This window comes from Carassius carassius, chromosome 23, assembly GCF_963082965.1.
Source record: "Carassius carassius chromosome 23, fCarCar2.1, whole genome shotgun sequence".
Lineage (NCBI taxonomy): Eukaryota > Metazoa > Chordata > Actinopteri > Cypriniformes > Cyprinidae > Carassius > Carassius carassius.
This window is the reverse complement of record NC_081777.1, coordinates 31,326,152-31,347,044: the sequence shown is the minus strand read 5'-3', so window position 1 is coordinate 31,347,044 and position 20,893 is coordinate 31,326,152. Positions and strand designations below refer to the sequence as shown.

Genomic DNA, 20,893 nt, shown 5'->3' with positions numbered 1-20,893 from the left:
GATCTCTCACCAGGTGTGCGCTCGGGGCAGTTTGTCCTTCGTGCCCCACTGTTCGATAGTGAACAACTGCGGCCCGTTGGATCCTGAGAAATCACAGAAACATACACTTTATCAACTGTACTGATAATATTAACGGAGAGTCTATTTACACTGAGTGCAAATAGCAGCTGCTTAATATTAATGAGATAGGGGCAGAGCTTACCGTAGAGCTCAGCGAAGCCGTTCATCGGTACGCGGGACGTTCCCGTCACAAACTGTAGCAAACGGATTCGCTTTTCTGCATCCATCAGCAACACCGTCTGAAGTACCATCAACACATTCAAATCAATTTTGTAAGTTGTGCTATAAAAATAATATAAAAAACGTGCGACACAGTAACTGCTTTATATCTATTGTTTTTATGTTTGTTCAAAATTGAAATTAAAATCTAAAAAACTAAACAATCCTTAATCATGGTAAAAATCACTGTAAAGTGATATTTTAGTTGGGTTAGTACTATCTATAATTAGAGATGCACAATTGTTTTGTTCAATGCTTACTTATGTGTGTGTGTGTGTGTGTGTGTGCGTGTGAAAATAAAAACTAAAATAACAAATAAAATATATCCGATTTTCTTTTATAATTAGAGGAACTATGTTGTTTTAGTGAATTTCTACAAGCTATTATAAAAAAAAAAAAAGAAAAAAAAAACACAGCTGTAATGCAAAGGAATACAGCCTAATAACCATATTATGTAAATATTCTTGTTTTTATAATTGCTTTAAGCCAAATTAGATTTGAACAAAAGCAGATATGATATGATTTTTAATAACAATAATAATAATAAAAACATGTCGGGGATCAAACCGGACCTTCCAGAACCAGATGATGACGGGGTGATTTGGGTTGTATCCATTTTTATATTTGGTGTTTTCTCTCCAGTCGTTAACGTCCACATCTCCTAAACCACACATCAGCAGCTGAGGAACACAGAGACGTTCAGCAGAGTCTTGAGAGGGAAGTTACAGACAGCGTAAAGCAGACGGGCTCACCTCCAGCTCGTTTTCATCAAAGATCTTGATCAGGTCCTGAGGAATCAGCTCGTAGAAACCCTGCAGATAAAACACAAGTCAGTCAAACTCTGGAAGGCCGGTGGTGACCCAAACCGACTGAACGAGGGTCTGTACCTCCTTGAAGGCCGTCATCTGTCTCTGGATCCGATCCACAAACCTCCACTGCATCACCAGACTGCAAAGAAACACCATAACATCTTGAAGCCCGTCTCATGTGAACAGTGTCTCGGTGACATTCATGTGTGTGCCACTAGAGGGCGGTAAAACATACTGAATATACTCCTTTTTGTTGTGGTCATTGATCACAATATCAGCACCTCCTGGTTTCAGCTCATGCTGGTGCGTCTGTGGACGAGATCGAATCGATATCACATCAACATACACCAAACATATCTTTAGGACACATGGAGGACTTAATTTACAGATCTTTTACAGCAATGGTTCATCTAATTCTGTTCCTGTTCCAGTCTGTTCCTCGCACAAAGCGTCTTGGTATGTAAAACAAATGCTTCAAGGGGTGTATAGAGTGTAAAGCAGAACAGATCACCTGTCCAAAGAGCTCCTCGTCGATGGTGAACCTGAGGTCCAGATCTGTGGGGTCGTTCTCCAAGATCCAGCGCAGCGAGTTGAAGTACTCACTGTCCTGAAATTACACGACCAGAAACAACATACTCTTAATGATGACTGAACTAGAGCTCCATGGGACATTAAGCACACCATTACTGTTAACAGCACTCAAACTGTGTTAAAATATAACTTACACTTCTTACTTATTACCCAGAAGCATTTTTTTTTTCACTCTGCACATTATACATAGAAGTATTCAGCTATTTTGTAGGTAGTGTGGTAGTATGTTCTTTCTCTCTCTGAAAAAGTGCTAAAGCGACATTTAAAGCTGATTTGTTGAGGTGCCTGTCACTCACCACTGACTCCATATCCTGTAATGTGATTGGCTTCTGCAGCATCATCTTGTAGAAGGGCCGGATGAAGAATGCTGTGCAGGCAAAATCATTTAAGAGTAAAGAATGACAGAATTATCACTGTAGTTACATTTAGACATTTGTTGCCTTTAGTAAATCAGTCTGATTGCGTGCAGTGTGTCTACAGATGAAGTCAAACACAGTTATTGACAGGTTACTCACCATCCAACAGCTTCCCGTGATAAACGGCCATTCCAGCCACTCGGCCGATGAACTTAAAGTAGGACAGATGATCCTCGTTGCACAGACCTGAGTTGGGGTTGATCTGTAGGGTGTAGTTATCCCTGCAATATTCGTACAGCATCTTAAAAACTTTCTGAAAGATTCTAGCATGTTCTTAGTAGGACAGTCAAAATGCCCAAGAAACTAAATTAGAATTTTCTATTTAAATGTGACTCTGGAGCACAAAACATTTCTTGAAATTTACAATTATGCATCATCTGAAAGCTGAATTAATAATCTTTCCATTGATGCATGTTTGTTATGATCGGACAATATTTGTCTGAGATGCAACTATTTGAAAATCTAGAATCTGAGGGTGCAAAAAAAATCGAAATATTGAAAGAATCATCTTTAAAGTTGTTCAAATGAAGTTCTTAGCAATGCATATTACTAATCAAAAATTAAGTTTTGATATATTTACGGTAGGAAATTTACAAAACATCTTTCTGGAACATGATCTTTACCTAATATCCTAATGATTTTTGGCATAAAAGAAAAGTGTATAATTTTGACCCATACAATGTATTTTTGGCTATAGCTACAAATATACTCCAGAGACTTAAGACTGCTTTTGTGCTCCAAGGTCACAAATATTATCAATATTTGAATTATATATGAATTTAAAAGGCATAATTTCAGTTTTCTCCTGAGGTAACAAGTGCGTGCATCGAGCAAATATTACTAATGCGCGTTTCTCCAAAGCAATAAAATGACACATCAACCTTTGAAAAAAGTGCATCATGTTTAAATGAATGTTTATAAAGCATACATATTTAATTAAGTTGCTTAAACAATTAGAAACAAAACAGCATCATGCATGTATGTATAGTTTAAAACAAAGGACCGAAAACCAATCACAAATAGAAGTTTTCATTTTAAAACATGAGATGGAGTTGGGATGGGGAAAAACCATCAAAACCACCTCGAGACCCACAACACACAAGAATGTATTTAAAGACACAATTGACTGACTGAAGGAAATATAAAGCTGGATCACTCACGTAGCAGAATACTCAAACAGCCCATAATACGGGTTGAACATTTCCTTGGAGATCAGAAAGAACCATTCCCTGGCTACGCCCCCATAGTCCAGCCCCTTCTCCCCCTCAAACTCCACCCAGAGGCGGGCCTTCAGCAGATCCGAACGTTTGACGGACAGAATGCGTCTGTACGAGTCCTCCAGAACAGCGTTTCGTCTCACATTCAACTCAAAACGGTTCGGGATGTCAGCCTGGACACCCAAGAAAAGAATGATTTTGATTTTATATTTAGTTATCCATCAGGATTTGACTGGATCATACATATTGGATGATCAAATTAGAACTAGTTAATATATTTTCCCCGCCCACATAGAATAAAAACGGATTCAAGAATAGTTCCTCTTCAGAAACTCGAGCTGCGTCAAGCGCTTTGGGGAAACGCCTTTGGCAAGATCAACTCTGAATATCGTGTGCAATCTGTCCAATGGAAGAGCGTGACGTCACAGGCGGGGTGACGTAGCGACCAGGAAGCAATAAAGGCACGTGCCACGCAGCTGGCTTCAGCTTCGCGTCTTTCAGCAAGCGCTCTGTATGTGCATGTCTAAAGTCTGTCTTGTGAGTCTTATTTATTGTTGTCTGTCCCAATAAAGCAACATAATGCCTAAGAGCAAAGCTAAGACCAGACATATGAAGGGCGAATCCAGATCGCGTTATAGATTGTGTGTTTCTCCCTGCCCACGCTACATCGCGGGTGGGGATACACACAGTTTATGCGTGGTTTGTCTTGGATCGAAGCACGCTGAGTCGGGTCTCGAGGGACTGTCCGCATTGTGAACGATTGCCGATGCGGACGCTTCAATCCCGGAGGGCTCTCTTCGAGGAGGGAGCCTTCGCCAGTGTTCCCCGCGGTTCTGGCACCGCTTCTGCCGAGGCAGAGCGGCTGCTGCACTCGTGGGGTTCGCAGGTGGATCTGGTGGAGGGTATGGAGACGGGCCAGTCCTTATCTCCTTCCTCATCTGCCAGATCCGGCGCCCAAACCCTGGGTTCGGAAGCACGCTCGTCGGTTTCTTCCCCCCAGGGCGAGGGGTCGACACTCCACCTCTCTTCGTCTGATGAGGTGGATGTGGAGACTATTAGTAAAGATTCGCAACCCCTATCGCCCCAGTATGAGGATCTGTTGGAGGTGGTTACTAGTGCAGTTGATAAATTAAAAATCGATGCGGCTCTGGTACCCCTCCGTACGTAGGGCATCCGTATTCTGAACTATATCAACGATTGGTTGATTTTAGCTCAATCAGAGCAGATGGCAGTTCGACATCGAGATGTCGTTCTCGCCCATATGGGGGAGCTGGGTTTGAGACTGAACACCAAGAAGAGTGTACTTTCTCCAGTTCAGAGAACCACCTATCTAGGCGTAGTGTGGGATTCGACCACGAAGCAGGCACGTATGTCTCCTGCTCGGATCGAGTCAATACTTTCCTCAGTCAAGAGAGTCAGAGAAGGCCAGTCACTCACTGTCAAGCAGTTTCAGAGACTGTTAGGGCTCATGGCAGCTGCGTCCAACGTAATACCTTTTGGCCTCCTGCACATGAGACCCCTGCAGTGGTGGCTCAAGACCAAGAGGTTTCCCCGAGGGGAAATCCATTACGAACTATCAAGGTCACGCGGCAATGCCTTCGTGCCTTAGACATATAGAAGAAACCTTGGTTCTTGAATCAGGGCCCGGTGTTGGGAGCTCTTAGTCACCGTGTAACGCTAGCGACAGACGCGTCCCTCACCGGTTGGGGTGCGGTCATGAGTGGCCACCCTGCCCGGGGTCTGTGGAGCGGTCGCCATCTGACATGGCACATCAATTGTCTAGAAATGCTAGCAGTGTATCGAGCATTGAAATATTTCCTCCCAGACCTGAGAGGCCGTCATTTGTTGGTGTGCACCGACAACACATCGGTGGTCTCTTATATCAATCACCAGGGAGGTCTGCGTTCACGCCCCTTATACAAGCTGGTATACCAGATCCTCCTGTGGTCCCAGGGCAAACTCCTCTCGTTAAGAGCAGTATATATTCCTGGGAGATTGAATGTGGGAGCAGACATGCTGTCGAGACAGGGGCCGAGGCCCGGGGAATGGATGCTTCACCCCGAGGTGGTGGAGCAGATATGGCAGATATTTGGCAAAGCTCAGGTGGACCTCTTCGCGACTCAAGAGACATTGCAATGTCCCCTCTGGTTCTCTCTAGTTCACCCAGCTCCACTGGGACTAGATGCCATGTCACAGACCTGCCCGAGGCTTCGTCTGTACGCCTTTCCCCCCATTGCTCTGCTCCCGGGAGTTCTGGCGAGAGTACGCCAGGACGGGGTCCGTCTGTTGCTAGTAGCCCCGTTCTGGCCAGGCCGAGTATGGTTCGCAGATCTGGTCTCTCTCCTCGACGGCTCTCCATGGGAGATTCCGATCAGGACAGATCTACTCTCTCAGGCGCAGGGCAAAATAATCCACCCTTGCCCGGAGCTGTGGAATTTATGGGTGTGGCCCCTGAGGGGGCACAGTTCATAGCTTCCAGTCTCTCAACTGAGGTTGTTGAGACCCTCCTCCAATCCAGAGCTCCCTCTACGAGGAAACTGTACGCCCTGAGGTGGAAACTCTTCACCTCATGGTGCAGAGACCGCCAGCTTGACCCTGTTAACTGCCCAGTTGGTACAGTTCTTGAGTTTTTCCAAGCTAGGCTCTCTGCGGGGTTAACTCACTCTACCTTAAAGGTGTACGTGGCGGCCATAGCTGCTTACCACATCCCTTTCAATGGTCAGTCAGTGGGTAGACACCCCCTAGTTACGCGTTTCCTCCATGGTGCACTGAGGCTGAGACCTCCAATACGGTCCCGTATTCCCGTAGTCTCTCTGTAAAACTCCATTCGAGCCAATTCAAGATATATCAGATAGACATCTGACCCTTAAGACTGCCCTGTTACTGGCGATTATGTCTCTAAAGAGAGTTGGAGACCTTCAGGCCCTCTCGGTGGCCCCTACCTACTTAGACTTTGCCCCTGGTATGGCCAAAGCATTCTTATACCCTCGAGCGGGTTATGTTCCCAAAGTTCCCTCTGTTACGCCACAGCCTCTAGTACTGCAGGCCTTCTGCCCTCCTCCCTTTTGGGAGCCAGACCAGGAGAAGCTAAATTGTATGTGTCCAGTGCGAGTACTTGACGCATACATCCACAGAGCTGCCCTGTGGAGAAAATCTGACTAATTGCTTGTTTGCTACGTTCCTCCTAAAAAGGGTTCCCCTGCCTCTAAGCAGACCCTTAGTCGTTGGATAGTCGAGGCTATCAACGTCTCCTATGAGTCCTCTGGTCTTCCCCTTCCTTTGGGAGCCAAGGCTCGGGGTATGGCTGCCTCTAAGGCCTTTCTAGCAGGTGTGTCCCTCTTGGACATCTGCAACGCTGCGGGATGGTCCACGCCCTCTACATTTGCCAGATTTTACAATCTCGATATGCGAGCCGCTCCTGGCTCTTCTGTCCTCTTGCCTTAGCTGTGCTCTTCGGATACACACAAGGCAGGGGATTGGTAGTCTGGCAGCGTTGACACATCGTTCCCCAAAGCGCTTGACGCAGCTCGAGTTCCTGAAGAGGAACGTCTCTAGGTTACGAATGTAACCCTAGTTCCTCGAAGGAATGAGACGCTGTGTTGCAGAGCCATACTCCCGGCACCCCTGCCGCGCTTGCTTCCCTACTCGAAGCTGAAGCCAGCTGCGTGGCACGTGCCTTTATAGCTTCCTGGTCGCTACATCACCCTGCCTGTGACGTCACGCTCTTCCGTTGGACAGATTCCACACAATATTCAAAGATGATCTTGCCAAAGGCGTTTCCCCAAAGCGCTTGACGCAGCGTTTCGTTCCTTCGAGGAACTAGGGTTACATTTGTAACCTAGAGACGTTTTTCATGAAAAGATTATAAAAACCAACAATTTATGCTTTTAAAATCATGTGCACTGATCAACTAAAAAAAATAAGACCAGTAATGTTTATTCAAAATATAAATAGGGCCACTTTTGATTTTCATGTTTATAAAAATTATTCTTATTATTATTATTTTTATTATAAATATTACATTTTATTTTATTTGCAGTGAAATATTAAGATATGAACCCTTTATTTTGTATACTTTATTTAGTAATATTTATATTTATGTATAATGTTTATGTATAAAGTATTTTGTATAATCCATTTAGTAATAATCATCAGAATAATTTAGTAGTAGTAATGATAATAATAATAATAATACATTTAGCCTAATTGTGTGGCTATACAAACAAGCACACCAAACCATCTAAATAAATACATTTATTATTATTATATCTATAGTGACTTGAACAAACTAGGTTAAAAATTCTGCTCTTTGATGAACCACAAAGATGTTGAGATCTTAATGGGACAGAAAAAAAACTAAAAGCTCAAGAAGGAGAGTGACGTACTGGTTTCTTGAGTTTCTTGCGGAAGTAATCATACTTCTGTTTATAGTCTCTGGAGTAAGGCACGGCCTGAAATAAAGCAAAACACACTCAGTTCACCAATAATCCTCCTGACCTGACAGAGATCATTCAACTCATCCTGGACAAATATAACCTTGCCGTTCTCTCGTGACACACACAAACCCCTTACAGGAAATCAATGGGAAGAAACGTACAGGGTTACAGGCTTTTAGAAACTAGATATGACAAAGATATGGCTCGTCCTTCAAGCCCTGACTGTACAGGACCTTTAACAGAAACGGAGCAGCACTTACTGGACCAGTGATGGCTGAACTCTGTAGTCTTGGATCCTCCCACTGTGTGACTTTTGTGTCTAAAAAATGAATAAAATTTGCATAAATAAAAATTAAAAAGTACATATAAAACATATAAAATATAAAAAAATAAAAAAAAAAAATAAATAAATAAATAAAAAATGAGTATATAAAAGGTATAAATAAAATAAAATAATGGTTATAAAATTAAAAAAAATATAACACATTAAAAGAAATACAAATTAATGAAAAATACAAATAAATATAATAATAATAATAATAACAACTAAAGTTCTTAATAATCAATTTTTAGAATTTTTTTATTCAAATTAACAACAATAATAATAATAAAACAATTAGTAAAAAATGGAAGATGACTTGTTAAAATAAGTTTATAAACATAATATAAAATATTTGTAAAAAAGAATAATATTTTGAATATCAAAAAAAAATATATATCCATATGATCCCTAGAAGAATGGTACAGAATCCTAGAAGATTTTTAGATCGGCATGGTTATTAATGTGCCACTTACTGTGATCGATGTAAAAGATTCTGCCATCACTATGTACTCGCTCCTCCCAACCAGGCTACAGAAGACACACACACACACACACACCTTTTCACCCTTTGTCCTGAACGGCATGTCATTAAAATCATGACCTCATTATCTGATTATGACATCAGTGGTGACATCACCCGTCTTACCGGCAGTGGGCCGAGGTCAGTGGGGTCAAGGGAAACTCTTCTCCTTATGTGCACAGGAACCTTCAGCCGGGGGTCATCCTGTGATAGAACAGGAAATTACATGGCAAACACAGGAAGCAGAGTACATATCAGTGTGAACAATGGTGCAATCAAAGCAAACACTGGTTATATACCATGGCATTACCACGATGCAGCATCATGTCTTGTCTTACCCATGTGGTGGTCTTAGTGTTGTGGTCTATGAAGAAGGGTCGTCCATTCGAAGTGCTGCGCACCTCCCAGCCGGCCGGCATCAGGCCTGTGTGCTCCGGTGAGTGAGCGAGTGTGTGCTGTGGGGACAGATCTGGGGACAGTAGTGGCGGAGCGAGGATTGTGGGACTCACCGCCGCTGCTGCTGCTGCTGCGGCCTCAGAGGACGGCTGTATGAGCTGTAATACACAGGTCAAAGGTCAGCGGTCTGAGGGACGAGCTGCTATCCCGCCATAAATTAGGACTGCATGATGGTTTAATGTTTGAAAATGAAGAAATTCACAAAAAGTTGGACTGTAATATAAAGAAATTATCACGATGATGATTATTGTTATTAATATTATTATTATTATATTATTTTTTTTACAGTTAAATATTACTATAGTAATTTTTAGTTATTGTTAGTTAAACTTTTTTACAATTATTGTAAAAAAAAATAATAATAAATAAATATTAAAGATATAAAAAAATCACAACATTTTTGGCCAAATTGTGCATCTGTACAAAAAAGCACAGCAAGCATGTAACTCAATGATAATAACAATTATTATTATTTTTATTAATGTGATCTTGGCTGAAAAATTTATGATTGATATATCAGTATGACTATATAATAATAATAATGAATAAATAAATAAATATATTTTGTTGTTGCTGCTGTTGTAATTATATTGTGCAGCCTAACAAATTAATTGTTCAGCCTATAAAATATTATATTATATAAGTTATAATATTATAACTTGTGATTTCACCACTAAAAAATATATATATTTAAAAAAAAATATATTAATACATATTTATATATCTCATATAAAAAATATCTAAAATAAGATTTAAATATAAAAAATATAATAAAAAAAATATATAATATAAAATATATATGAAAAAGAAAATTCTTCACCAAATGCTTATAGAGCTTTCTCTAGAGCAAGTTTTTTTCACTCAGGACTGAGACGTACCTGAACGAGCGGTCGTGTCCAGGTTGTAATCCTGCTGTTGTGATTGACATAATAAATTCTCCCTTTACTGTCCTGCTTCTCCTCCCATCCCGGAGGCAGCCCGCCAGCGATGGGTAATAGCTACAGGGAAGAACAGACAATGACAAAGTGAGTAACGAAACAGAATGCAGAGAGGGGTGAAACGAGGAGAGCAGAAACGGAAACAATCCATTACAGATCGTCCGTTTGGTTCACAAATAGCCATCAGTTAGTGGCTCGGCTCTCAAACACACTGTCCTCTGGGACCAGATGTGAGCCGAGCTGCAGCTGAGGTGATGTATTGCGAGGTTCGGGGCATGCTGGGAAATCTAGGGCAGCTAAGATTACACATCATGCACTGAGAGACTGAGAAAAAAAAAACATATTTTTTCAAAACTAGAGCACACCGCGAGGGCTCGGTGTGGACTCACACATAAAGTATATGTGTGAATGCTGTAATGCTCTCACCACGGGGTGAACAGGATGCTCTTCCACCGTTTGGGTCTGTCCACTTCCTCTGCGGCTGCCGTGACCCTGCGGCTAAAGAAAACACAAGACACACTCAGTTATATATTGTTTATATTGCATCTGTTTTAAATGTTACAATGTAACAAGCAAAAAACGGAATGTTTTGGTTCTGGATGCTGATTGGTCGATACAGTGCTTTGCTAAAATAAAAAAAACTGTGTGTATCAGTGTTAATTTAAATATCAGATATACTTGTGAAAGAACAAAACTTGGCAATAAGGCACTTGAGGTTATTCTAAATTATGTATATAGTCAATGTTTCACTTGGAGCAATGTGAATCAATCAAATGAATCAGTCTCCACAGAAACAACAATACACATTGTGATTTTCATATCGATGGCTTAATGTAAGGAATATTCTTTATACGTCACCACATTTAAATTTGGGATCTTGCATAAATGTCTGCAAGAGTTGCTGTAGATCATTAGAATGACTTTGATTTGAATCGTTTGTGTCACTTACACTGCTGTTAAAAAGTTTGGGCTTGGTAAGATTTTTCAATGTTTTTGAAAGCAAAAGTCTCTTCGGCTGCATTTATTTAACTAAAAATACAGTAAAAATAGTGAAATATTATTGTGATTTAAAATAAGTGTTTTCTAAGTGAATATCTGTTCAAATGTAATTTATTCTATTGATTCAAAGATGTATTTTCAGCATCATAACTCCAGTCTTCAGTGTCACATGATCTTTAAAAAATGCTCAAGAAACATTACTGATTATTATCAATGTTGAAAACAGTTGTGGTACTTCATATTTTTGTGGAAACTGATAAAAAGTTCAAAAGAAAGTTTTTTTTATCTAGAAATCTTTGCAACGTTATAAATGTCTGTCACTGTTGATTAATTTAATGCCTTCTTACTGAATAAAAGTAATAATGTCTGTATTATACTCACTCGTCTAAGACTTCACTGCTTTGATTCATGAGTGTGTGTGTGTGAGTGTGTGGACTGACCGTGAGGGACGTGCGTCTGTCGTTTGTGGTCTGTAGTCTGTTGAACTCCTCACAGAATCCCGTGAGCTCCATCGGGGAGTGGGGGGGCGGCGGAGAGCGCTCGGTGGGGCTGTTATAAAGCGTGGACTCATCTGCCGTTATGATCTCCCAGCTCTACAAAACACACACACAGATGTGAAAGTGTGTCGTTTGTCCAGGAGTTTCGCAGAGATCACAGAAGCGTGTGTGTGTGTGTGTGTGTGAGTACCTCAGGTGACTCTCTGTGCTCGTGGTTCTCGTCATGCTCTGATATTTGTCTGCGTGTGAGGAACGCCCGCTGGGACTCGCTGTGTGTATCTTGTCTCTGTTCAATGTCTCTTTGACTGTCCCTGTAAATCAGGACAAAACACACACACTTCAGTGCTTCAAATGACCCAGAAGACTCAAATGAAGCAGGTGAGAGCGCTGCTGACCAGCAGAGCAGAGGAAGGAAACAAGCATCCTGTCTTAGCTATTACAGGATATCTGACTACAGTACAGTTTTGTGTTTTTGCTGTTTTCTTCCTTAAAATCTAAAGAAAACAAATACATATTGTCACAAAAACCTGAGGATTTAGAGGCCCTAAATGACTTGTTTATACCCTGGTTATGATTTCTAAAAATACCTTTTATATAATAATGTGACAACCTTTAATAATATAATACAAAGTGAATGAAAATAAATAAATAAATACATAAATACATAAAATTAAATAAAATACAAATGAATAAACATAAAAAAAAATAAATATAAAATCAAATAAAGACAAAAATGAAACTTTACAGTGGTACCACAAAAAAACAACAACCTTTATTTAGATGCTCTGAATGATGCATTTATAACCTGGTTGTGAAAACTCATTTTTTCATTTTGTTTTATATGATTTTTTACAAATTGTATTATAAAATTATATATTATATATACATGGTGAAAGAGAAAAAAAAATAAATGAGAATTTTTTTTTTTAATACTAAAAATAAGACCAAAATATATAAAATATATTGACAAAAATAAATATAAAAAAACGTATAAAACAAAAAAAATATATGTACACAAAGCAAAAAATAAACATTTTATAAAAAGAAAACAAAATTAAAGAACAAAACAAAATATTAAAAACAAATAAAAAATTATATATATATATATATATATATATATATATAAACTGAACTAAATAAAAAAAAATACAGGTAATGTCTTAATGGCTTCTTGTTTCTCAGTCAAAGTGCAATATATATATATATAGTATATAAAAAAAAATATACAGTATAGTGTATATACAGTACAGAGCAAAAGTTTGGACACACCTTCTCATTCAAAGAGTTGTCTTTATTTTCATGACTATGAAAATTGTAGAGTCACACTGAAGGCATCGAGGGCTATTTGAGCAAGAAGGAGAGTGATGGGGTGCTGCGCCAGATGACCTGGCCTCCACAGTCACCGGACCTGAACCCAATCGAGATGGTTTAGGGGTGAGCTGGACCTCAGACAGAAGGCAAAAGGGCCAACAAGTGCTAAGCATCTCTCGGGGAACTCCTTCAAGACTGTTGGAAGACCATTTCAGGTGACTACCTCTTGAAGCTCATCAAGAGAAAGCCAAGAGTGTGCAAAGCAGTAATCAAAGCAAAAGGTGGCTACTTTGAAGAACCCACAATATGACATATTTTCAGTTGTTTCACACTTTTTTCTTATGTATATAATTCCACATGTGTTAATTCATAGTTTTGATGCCTTCAGTGTGAATCTACAATTTTCATAGTCATGAAAATAAAGAAAACTCTTTGATTGAGAAGGCCAAACTTTTGGTCTGTACTGTATGTATGTATGTATATTTGATGTGCTAAACAGATTTAAATGCAATTATTGTAAACTGTAATGCACATACATGACTCTAGCAACATTTAAATGTTTTATTTATAATTTAAAATTTCGTGCCATGCCAGTTTCCACGAAAAAAAAAAAACAAGTGAAAAATGTGATGAATGATTTACATTTACAATTTATCCAAAGCGACTTACAAATGAGGACAGTGGAAGCAATCAAAACAAAAAAAGAGCAATGATATACAAGTGCTATAACAAGTCTCAGTTAGCTTAACACAGTACACATACCAAGGGCTTTTAAATAATATAATAAATAAAAAGAAAACATAGAATAGAAAAAGAATAGAGCAAGCTAGTGATAAAGGTCTTTTTTATTTAATTGTATAATAAATGAAAAGAAAATAGAATACAAAATGATTTTTTATTTTTTTTTAAGAATAGAATTAGAATAGTGAGTGCTAAAGTTAAAATAAAGATGGCAGAGATTAATTAATGATCAAATGAAAGAAAGTATAAATAAACTACATAAAATAACAAATAAAAAAGCTAAAAAGCATGTGTCTGCATGTTTCTAGTGTTTGTTAAAGTGGGTGATGGTTACTGGATGGTGGGTCTGTGCCACTGCGTGGTCCTGCTCTCGTGGTTGACGTAGTAGGTTCTTCCCAGGTTGTCCTGCCTCTCCTCCCAGCCAGGGGGCAGCGCAGGCAGCTGGTGAGGATGGTGAGAACCGCACAATTCAGGAGACTCCAAAAACTCCCAACCAGGCTACAAGACAGAAAGCAGTATTAAAACACAGGGCTGCATGCAATTCAATGGGAAACTCATGTCTGTTTGTTTTATCTTATGGTACTTTACATGCAAATTGACTGTATGGTTCACAAACTTCACATAACAACCCATCTTGAGCAGTCCAGACCGGATTGACCAGGACAGTGCATTCAGGAACGATTAAGCTCTAATTAATCTAATGCTGGCAGCACTTGTGAGTGAATTTTGGACATATGAAATCAGGCCTGTATCTCTCGTACAAAGAGAGCGGCTGGAAAAGTACACAGTGACTCTGCTGGTTCTATATTAACGTTCTTGTGTATAAATATAACACCTTTGTTTAAGCACCAAACAAATGTCATTTGTTTCCTGAAGGCTTTTTATCTTGAAACCAAATGACACGCAATGCTATAAAAAAAAAACACATGCATCAATCATAATATTATATATATATATATATATATATATATATATATATATATATATATATATATATATATATATTTTTTTTTTTTTTTTTAATCTGTTTAAGGTTTCAAGTTTTAAGTTTAAATTTGAAATATATATATATAATTTCAATTGATTGTTTAATTTCAGTAAAAAAAAATTATGATTTTAGTTTTAGTCAACTATAATAACCCTAGATAAAATTATAAATAAAATAAAATAAAATAATCCTGACCTTAAAGTTAATATCTTAAATAACATTTCCCAGGAAAAAAGTGCCAAATGTATATTTAATGTACTAGCAATAAATATAACTATAGTAACAGTGGTGTTTGAATAACTGAACTAAACAGAATTGAATACAAATAAAATACATCTTCCACAAATATATAAAAATGTAACCAACAATCATAATTCCTGTTCTTCTCTCTTTAAGGACATATAAATCTGTCATTCTGCTAAGGAATAAACCCAGAGCTAAGGTTTCAATGTGTGAAAATCTTTGTGAATAAAGCAGAATAGAGAAACATAGCACTTCTCATTCAAGGACAGGCCACAATAGAAAGTGCAGATGGAGGAATATAAAATGTTTTCATGGCCTCTCCATTCAACACAAATACTTGAAGAAGGCGCTGCTGCAAACTACATCAGTAAAGATGCATCTTACAGACAAACCATACCAGATAGGCCACGTTAAATCTGAAACTTTAACTCGTTCTAGTTTTTTCAGAGAACATTCTTTGATTCTAGAATTAAACTGTTGCGTTTGTCACCCACGTTTGTGTTTGTGTGCATTATTCTTACTTCCAGATTCTCGTTCTGTTCGGCTGGGTCGTCCTCCGCATCGCTGTTTTTGGGCAGGTATGTCATCTTCAGTCGCAGATGACCTTTCACCCTTGACTTGTGACTGTCTCGAAAGAGTTAAACAAACACATCAACAAAAGACCTACATCAAATTACAAGAAAAAACGTAGTTTTAAAAATAAGACTCCACTGAAGTGTGTCAGAAGTGTTGACATGTACATATTTGAAATGAAAACAGCTCACAGTTGCATGATGTCATAGCAGGTCAAAGGTCAATCCACAACAACAGCACAATGAATGGTTAAAAACCATCACGTTTGGGGAATAAAGCATGCAGGCATTAAATCTCCGGCTAACCTTCTCGGGTGCAACAGGAAGTCCTTGAAAGTATACGGCCTTTCATTGTTGGGATTTTCTGTCTGTAGGTATAAAGAAAAATTACACATTATTTTAGCAGCAGTTTAAATAAATAAAGCATGAATTCTGCTCAAATTAAACATTATACATTACACATAACCCATGCAGGAAATTCTAGTTCTAGTGTTCAAGTGTCATGGATATATTTGAGTCCTAATGTTTATGATCGTTCAGCCAAGCAACACACACACACACACACACACACACATACATATATACACAGTGACAGTGTTAAAACAAGAGCTTCTCTGAAAACATATGAGGTGGACCTTCTGAAAATAACACCTATATTTAATGTGCATTAATGACAATACAAGTCATCAGCTTCAACCTTATACAAATACTCACGGGGACTTGGTGCAGAGGAACGTCCACTTGTCCGAGGAAGTCATCCCTCGTCTGCAGAGGATCAAGAAAAAAAACAGAAAAAACACCTGTCAACTGGACATAACACATAAAAAATGAACAACACCTGAGCTTGTCTGAGATCAGTCTTAACTAGAGAAGCAACGACACTAAACTTGAAAAACTTTGGTTTGAATATTGTTACACCCCTAGTGTATAAAGACAGTGAGTGACCATATCTGAGACTGTACAGTGCGTTCATTGTTTACAGAGATATAAATACATGTGTTATATATAAACAAGGCTTTATAAAGGTAGACTTCTCCGTGGTCTATCCCTCAGACTGTTAACGAGCTGCACAAATACAGAGAAGGTCAAAGTAGGCTGAGAGAGAAAGGGAGCGTGAAAGAGAGAGAGAGTTTGTTTTCAGAACAAAATCATTTCCATCCTAAAACCTTTTCCAGCTGCCGCTATTCATGTTAACAGCTGGCTTTCATACTGAACTTAGGAGCATTTTAAAAACATTCATATACACGCTGTCATTGCGCTAACCGAAACAATATGACAAGTTAAATCCAAGTCACCTAAATGAGGCGTAAAAGCCTTCGGTGTTTAAAAATGCTGTCAGATGTTTGGTTTCATGGTAGTGAGGGCAGAACGAAATAACGAATGAGCTTAAACTAAAACGTGTCCATCTATAGTACTCACAGCATATGACTTCCTAGATAATGACCTGTTTGCTATCAGAGAGTCGTTCTGGTTTTTACTGCACTCATAAAGTCATGATGATGACTAACACACATATCTTGCCTCGTGTCAATGCACTTAAAGTGATTTGGGAGAAAGCACTGTTAGTGTCATCTTAGATATTATTGAGCTAGATATGACACAAGGTGCTACAGAATTACAGAGTTTTATTAAGATAAATGTTAATGTAATATTAAATAGTTTTTATAATGGCTATGATAGTGTATTTAGCATTATATATATAAATATGTTTCTCATTCTCGAGTCAAGAACCGGTTGCATCGGTTTTCGGATCACCAGTACACTGAACCGAGAACCGTTTCTGTCAGACGTGTCCGATTCGAGAACCGAGGAGCTGATGAAACTGCGCATGTGTGATTCAGCGTGAAGCAGACCGACACACAGAGCGTCTGAACCGAACTGATTCTTTTGGTGATTGATTCTGAACTGATTCTGTGCTAATGTTATGATCTCTGTCCACTGGAACGCTATCGCTTTTAATTTAAAACGGGTTATTTAAAACAATTACTAATCAAACAGATGGAATTAGAAATAAAGGCCTGCCTCTAATAAAAGCCTGTTACCTTCTGCAGTTCAGGTAAATAAAGGCCCCGGCTTTTATTTGAGGAATTACGATATATATATATATATATATATATATATATATATATATATATATATATTATAGAACTATTTATATTTTTTCTTATAACTATTAGGCTTCTTCGAAATTAAAGTCAGTCCCCCTCTTTCAAACTGCTAATAAATAAATAAATAAATAAAATTCATTATTATTATTAGTAGTAGTTTATTTATGTATTTATTCATTTATTTTTTGCTGAGCATGAGAGATATATCACATACATATATTATTTCCCACATAAAAAAATAAAAATAAAATGAAATAAAAATGAAAATAAAATGTATGTAAAATAAAATTAAATGTAAAATAAATCAAATTGAGACAGAAATGTTAATAAATTTAATTAAAAAGAAAAAAAGAAATAAAAAAAGAGAGAAAGAACAAAAAAATAAGAAAGAAGGAAAGGAGGAAAAGTGAGAAAGAAAGAAAGAAAGAAAGGAGGAAAAAGAGAGAAAGAAAGAAAGATAAAAAGAGAGAAATAGAAAGAGAGAAAGAAAGAAATAGAAAGAAAGAAAGAAAGAAAGAAAGAAAGAAAGAAAGAAAGAGAGAAAGAAAGAAAGATAAAAGAGAGAAATAGAAAGAAAGAAAGAAATAGAAAGAAAGAAAGAAAGAAAGAAAGAAAGAAAGAAAGAGAGAGAGAGAGAAAGAAAGATAAAAAGAGAAATAGAAAGAGAGAAAGAGAGAAAGAAAGAGAAAAGAAAGAAAGAAAAAGTGAGAAAGAAAATAGGAAAAAGAGAGAAAGAAAGAAAGATAAAAAGAGAGAAATAGAAAGAGAGAAAGAAAGAAAGAGAGAAAGAAAGAGAAAGAAAGAAAGAGAAAGAAAGAAAGAGAAAGAAAGAAAGATAAAAGAGAGAAATAGAAAGAGAGAAAGAAAGAAATAGAAAGAGAGAAAGAAAGAAAGAAAGAAAGAAAGGAGGAAAAAGTGAGAAAGAAAATAGGAAAAAGAGAGAAAGAAAGAAAGATAAAAAGAGAAATAGAAAGAGAGAAAGAGAGAAAGAAAGAGAAAGAGAGAAAGATAGAAAGAAAGAAAGAGAAAACAAAGAAAGAAAGAAACAAAGAAAGAAAGAAAAAGAAAAAGAAAAAAAATTCATATAATAATATACGTTAAAAGTATATAAAATGATATTAAATATCTTTATAAATCCTCAACAAACTTCTGGAAATGTTCCACTGAGGTGAAAGCTGTTAATATGCATTAATAGTTCTGCAGTGTGTTAAAGTGAAGCATACTATAGAACTGGCAGAATACTGACAAAGTATGTGAGAGTAGAGCAAATAAAGAAGCGGAGTACTACCATAAACTACGACAAGAACTCAACTTTTATCAATGCTGAAACCAGACAAAAATGGAAAACTGTTGTCAAACTATCTGTAAACAATCAGTCCTGTCTGCTGCGGTAATGAGAAGGAAAACAGTAAATGATGCCAGACGTTTGAAGAAACTTAATGAAGGAGGCTCAAAGTGAACCATTTTCTGCTACAAGAGGAGCGTGACTGTGGGTTTAATACTGCTAAACATTTCCTCAGCATCACATCATATCTAAACGCTACTGAACAAAGATCTTCCAGGAGATGCTTTAGAGAAGCTATAGGACTACAAGGGGTTTGTTGCATTTCGAGTAAAGATTTTTTCCCCCCAAACGAATACATCATAGTGAGAAGTATTACACAAAAGTAAGTATCAATCAAGCAGCTGCAACAGAGAGAGATTTAATTATTTTCATAAATCCATGAGGTTTTCAAGCACTGTGGAGGAGAGACTATTTGACTGATAAGAGCTAATCAAGCACAGAAAGTGCTGTGGAAAAACAACACATTCACACACTAACAACCCCCCGGCACTCTCACACACACACACACACACACACACACACACACACACATCTGACAGCTCTTTAGGAGCGCTGCTGAGTGCAGTTTGTATTGACCTCTGGCAGGGTCACACAGTCATGTGTTAACCGTTCCCATCAGTGAGCACAAGGTGTGACAGTGTCCTTGAGCGGAAACAGAAGAACCGTGATCTACAGTTAACCCAGAGACATAATCTGGACCTGCTCTATGCATTTCTACAGCAGAAAACTCCTGGAGACAGGATTGTGTCAGCTTTCTGAACACGAGCAAATAAATTACACACATAACTACTTTATCCTTCATGTGACTCTCAACCTGGGGACTGCAAGATGACTTGAAATAATGTAGAATAAGAAAACAAAAGCAGTTAAGTAAGCTAAAACAGCTAAAACTGAAAATGAACTCTGACATCATATTTTTTAAATTAATTTATTCCAAAAAACAGTTTGATATATTTATATATATATATATGAAGTAGAAATAATATATTGATATTCTAGAGTTAGTCATTTTCATTTAGTTATTTATTTTACTTATACTTTTTTAAACTGACCTGATGAAGGTGAGGAAATTAATTCAATCTTAAAAAGCCATAAATATTTAAATATTTGTTCATTTACGTAAAGAACGAATTGCTATGAAGTTGCTAATACTCAGTAATAAACAAATAAATGAATAAATCAATATTCTGGAATTACCGAAGTTCATTATTTTAACTATTTTAATAAATTTCATAATTTTTCCTTTATTTTATTATTTGTATATATTGCCAGTATATACACATTCTAATATATCATTAGTAAATAACAAATAATAATAATTTGAAGAATGTTTGAAGCAGCTGTGTCATTGCATTGAAGATTGTTTTAAAGAACCGGGGAGCTCAGACTCGAAAGATGTTTGCTAGGAGTTGCATTTCTTATGTGTAGATACCATCTCACTGTTGATTCAAAAGCAGCTCATAACATAACACACTGAATCAAATTACTCGGAGAGGTTTCAGATCCCCTGGCTGAGCACCAGCTCCATTTCATTGGAAAAGTGGTACCAGGAAGAGTCCTGGACCCTCATTATGTTATGCAAGATCCACAATAACTTACTTTAGTGCAGAATATTGCATGCAGCTTTGGAGCGGAATGATATTGTATTGTATTGTCTTTCTTTTGCAGCCATTTACCTGATGCACTCTCTAAACATTTGAATGAGCTATGAGAAGAACAATATGTCCATGTGTTTGAGATGGACAAACAACCAGCATGCTGAAATGAGAGCCTTGTATTTAGATTAGATCACATAAGAGTGCAGCAGCAGTAAAGGTAACAGCGCTGTTAATTGCTTGTGCAACCTTTTTCTAACACACTGTTAAATCAGAGACGAACAGAGTGAGTGCAAATGAAATAAGTGCAGTGAGCGAGACACCTGATGCTCTGAAAACATACCAAGGCTAAGCGAACACCCGCTGGGCAGCGAACATGTTATCCTTTATTGCAAAGGGCCTGCGTGGTTTGGCCCCCGTCTCCCTGACACTCATCCTCTCCCCCATCAGCTGACCTTTGGCCCAACAGCTGACAGACAGCCATGTGCAGCCCCTGCATATCATGTTGAA

At 37.8% G+C, this 20,893-nt stretch overlaps 1 protein-coding gene across 2 annotated transcripts in view; it reads right to left on the bottom strand.

Moving 5' to 3' along the window:
• Positions 1-20,893, bottom strand: part of LOC132101775 (E3 ubiquitin-protein ligase NEDD4-like) — a 32,090-nt gene that overhangs the window by 1,092 nt on the left and 10,105 nt on the right. For both annotated transcript variants that reach the window (XM_059506974.1, XM_059506973.1), the window contains 23 exons: positions 16,050-16,100; positions 15,642-15,703; positions 15,285-15,387; positions 13,867-14,030; positions 11,671-11,791; positions 11,424-11,576; positions 10,411-10,482; positions 9,925-10,044; positions 8,929-9,144; positions 8,717-8,794; positions 8,544-8,598; positions 8,009-8,067; positions 7,698-7,763; positions 3,256-3,485; positions 2,195-2,316; positions 1,976-2,046; positions 1,600-1,695; positions 1,324-1,397; positions 1,167-1,227; positions 1,032-1,091; positions 852-959; positions 203-299; positions 11-83 (listed from right to left, as the gene is read on the bottom strand). In XM_059506974.1, the coding sequence (XP_059362957.1) occupies positions 11-83; positions 203-299; positions 852-959; positions 1,032-1,091; positions 1,167-1,227; positions 1,324-1,397; positions 1,600-1,695; positions 1,976-2,046; positions 2,195-2,316; positions 3,256-3,485; positions 7,698-7,763; positions 8,009-8,067; positions 8,544-8,598; positions 8,717-8,794; positions 8,929-9,144; positions 9,925-10,044; positions 10,411-10,482; positions 11,424-11,576; positions 11,671-11,791; positions 13,867-14,030; positions 15,285-15,387; positions 15,642-15,703; positions 16,050-16,100 (2,312 nt within the window). The remainder of the gene's footprint in view (positions 1-10; positions 84-202; positions 300-851; positions 960-1,031; positions 1,092-1,166; positions 1,228-1,323; positions 1,398-1,599; positions 1,696-1,975; positions 2,047-2,194; positions 2,317-3,255; positions 3,486-7,697; positions 7,764-8,008; positions 8,068-8,543; positions 8,599-8,716; positions 8,795-8,928; positions 9,145-9,924; positions 10,045-10,410; positions 10,483-11,423; positions 11,577-11,670; positions 11,792-13,866; positions 14,031-15,284; positions 15,388-15,641; positions 15,704-16,049; positions 16,101-20,893) is intronic.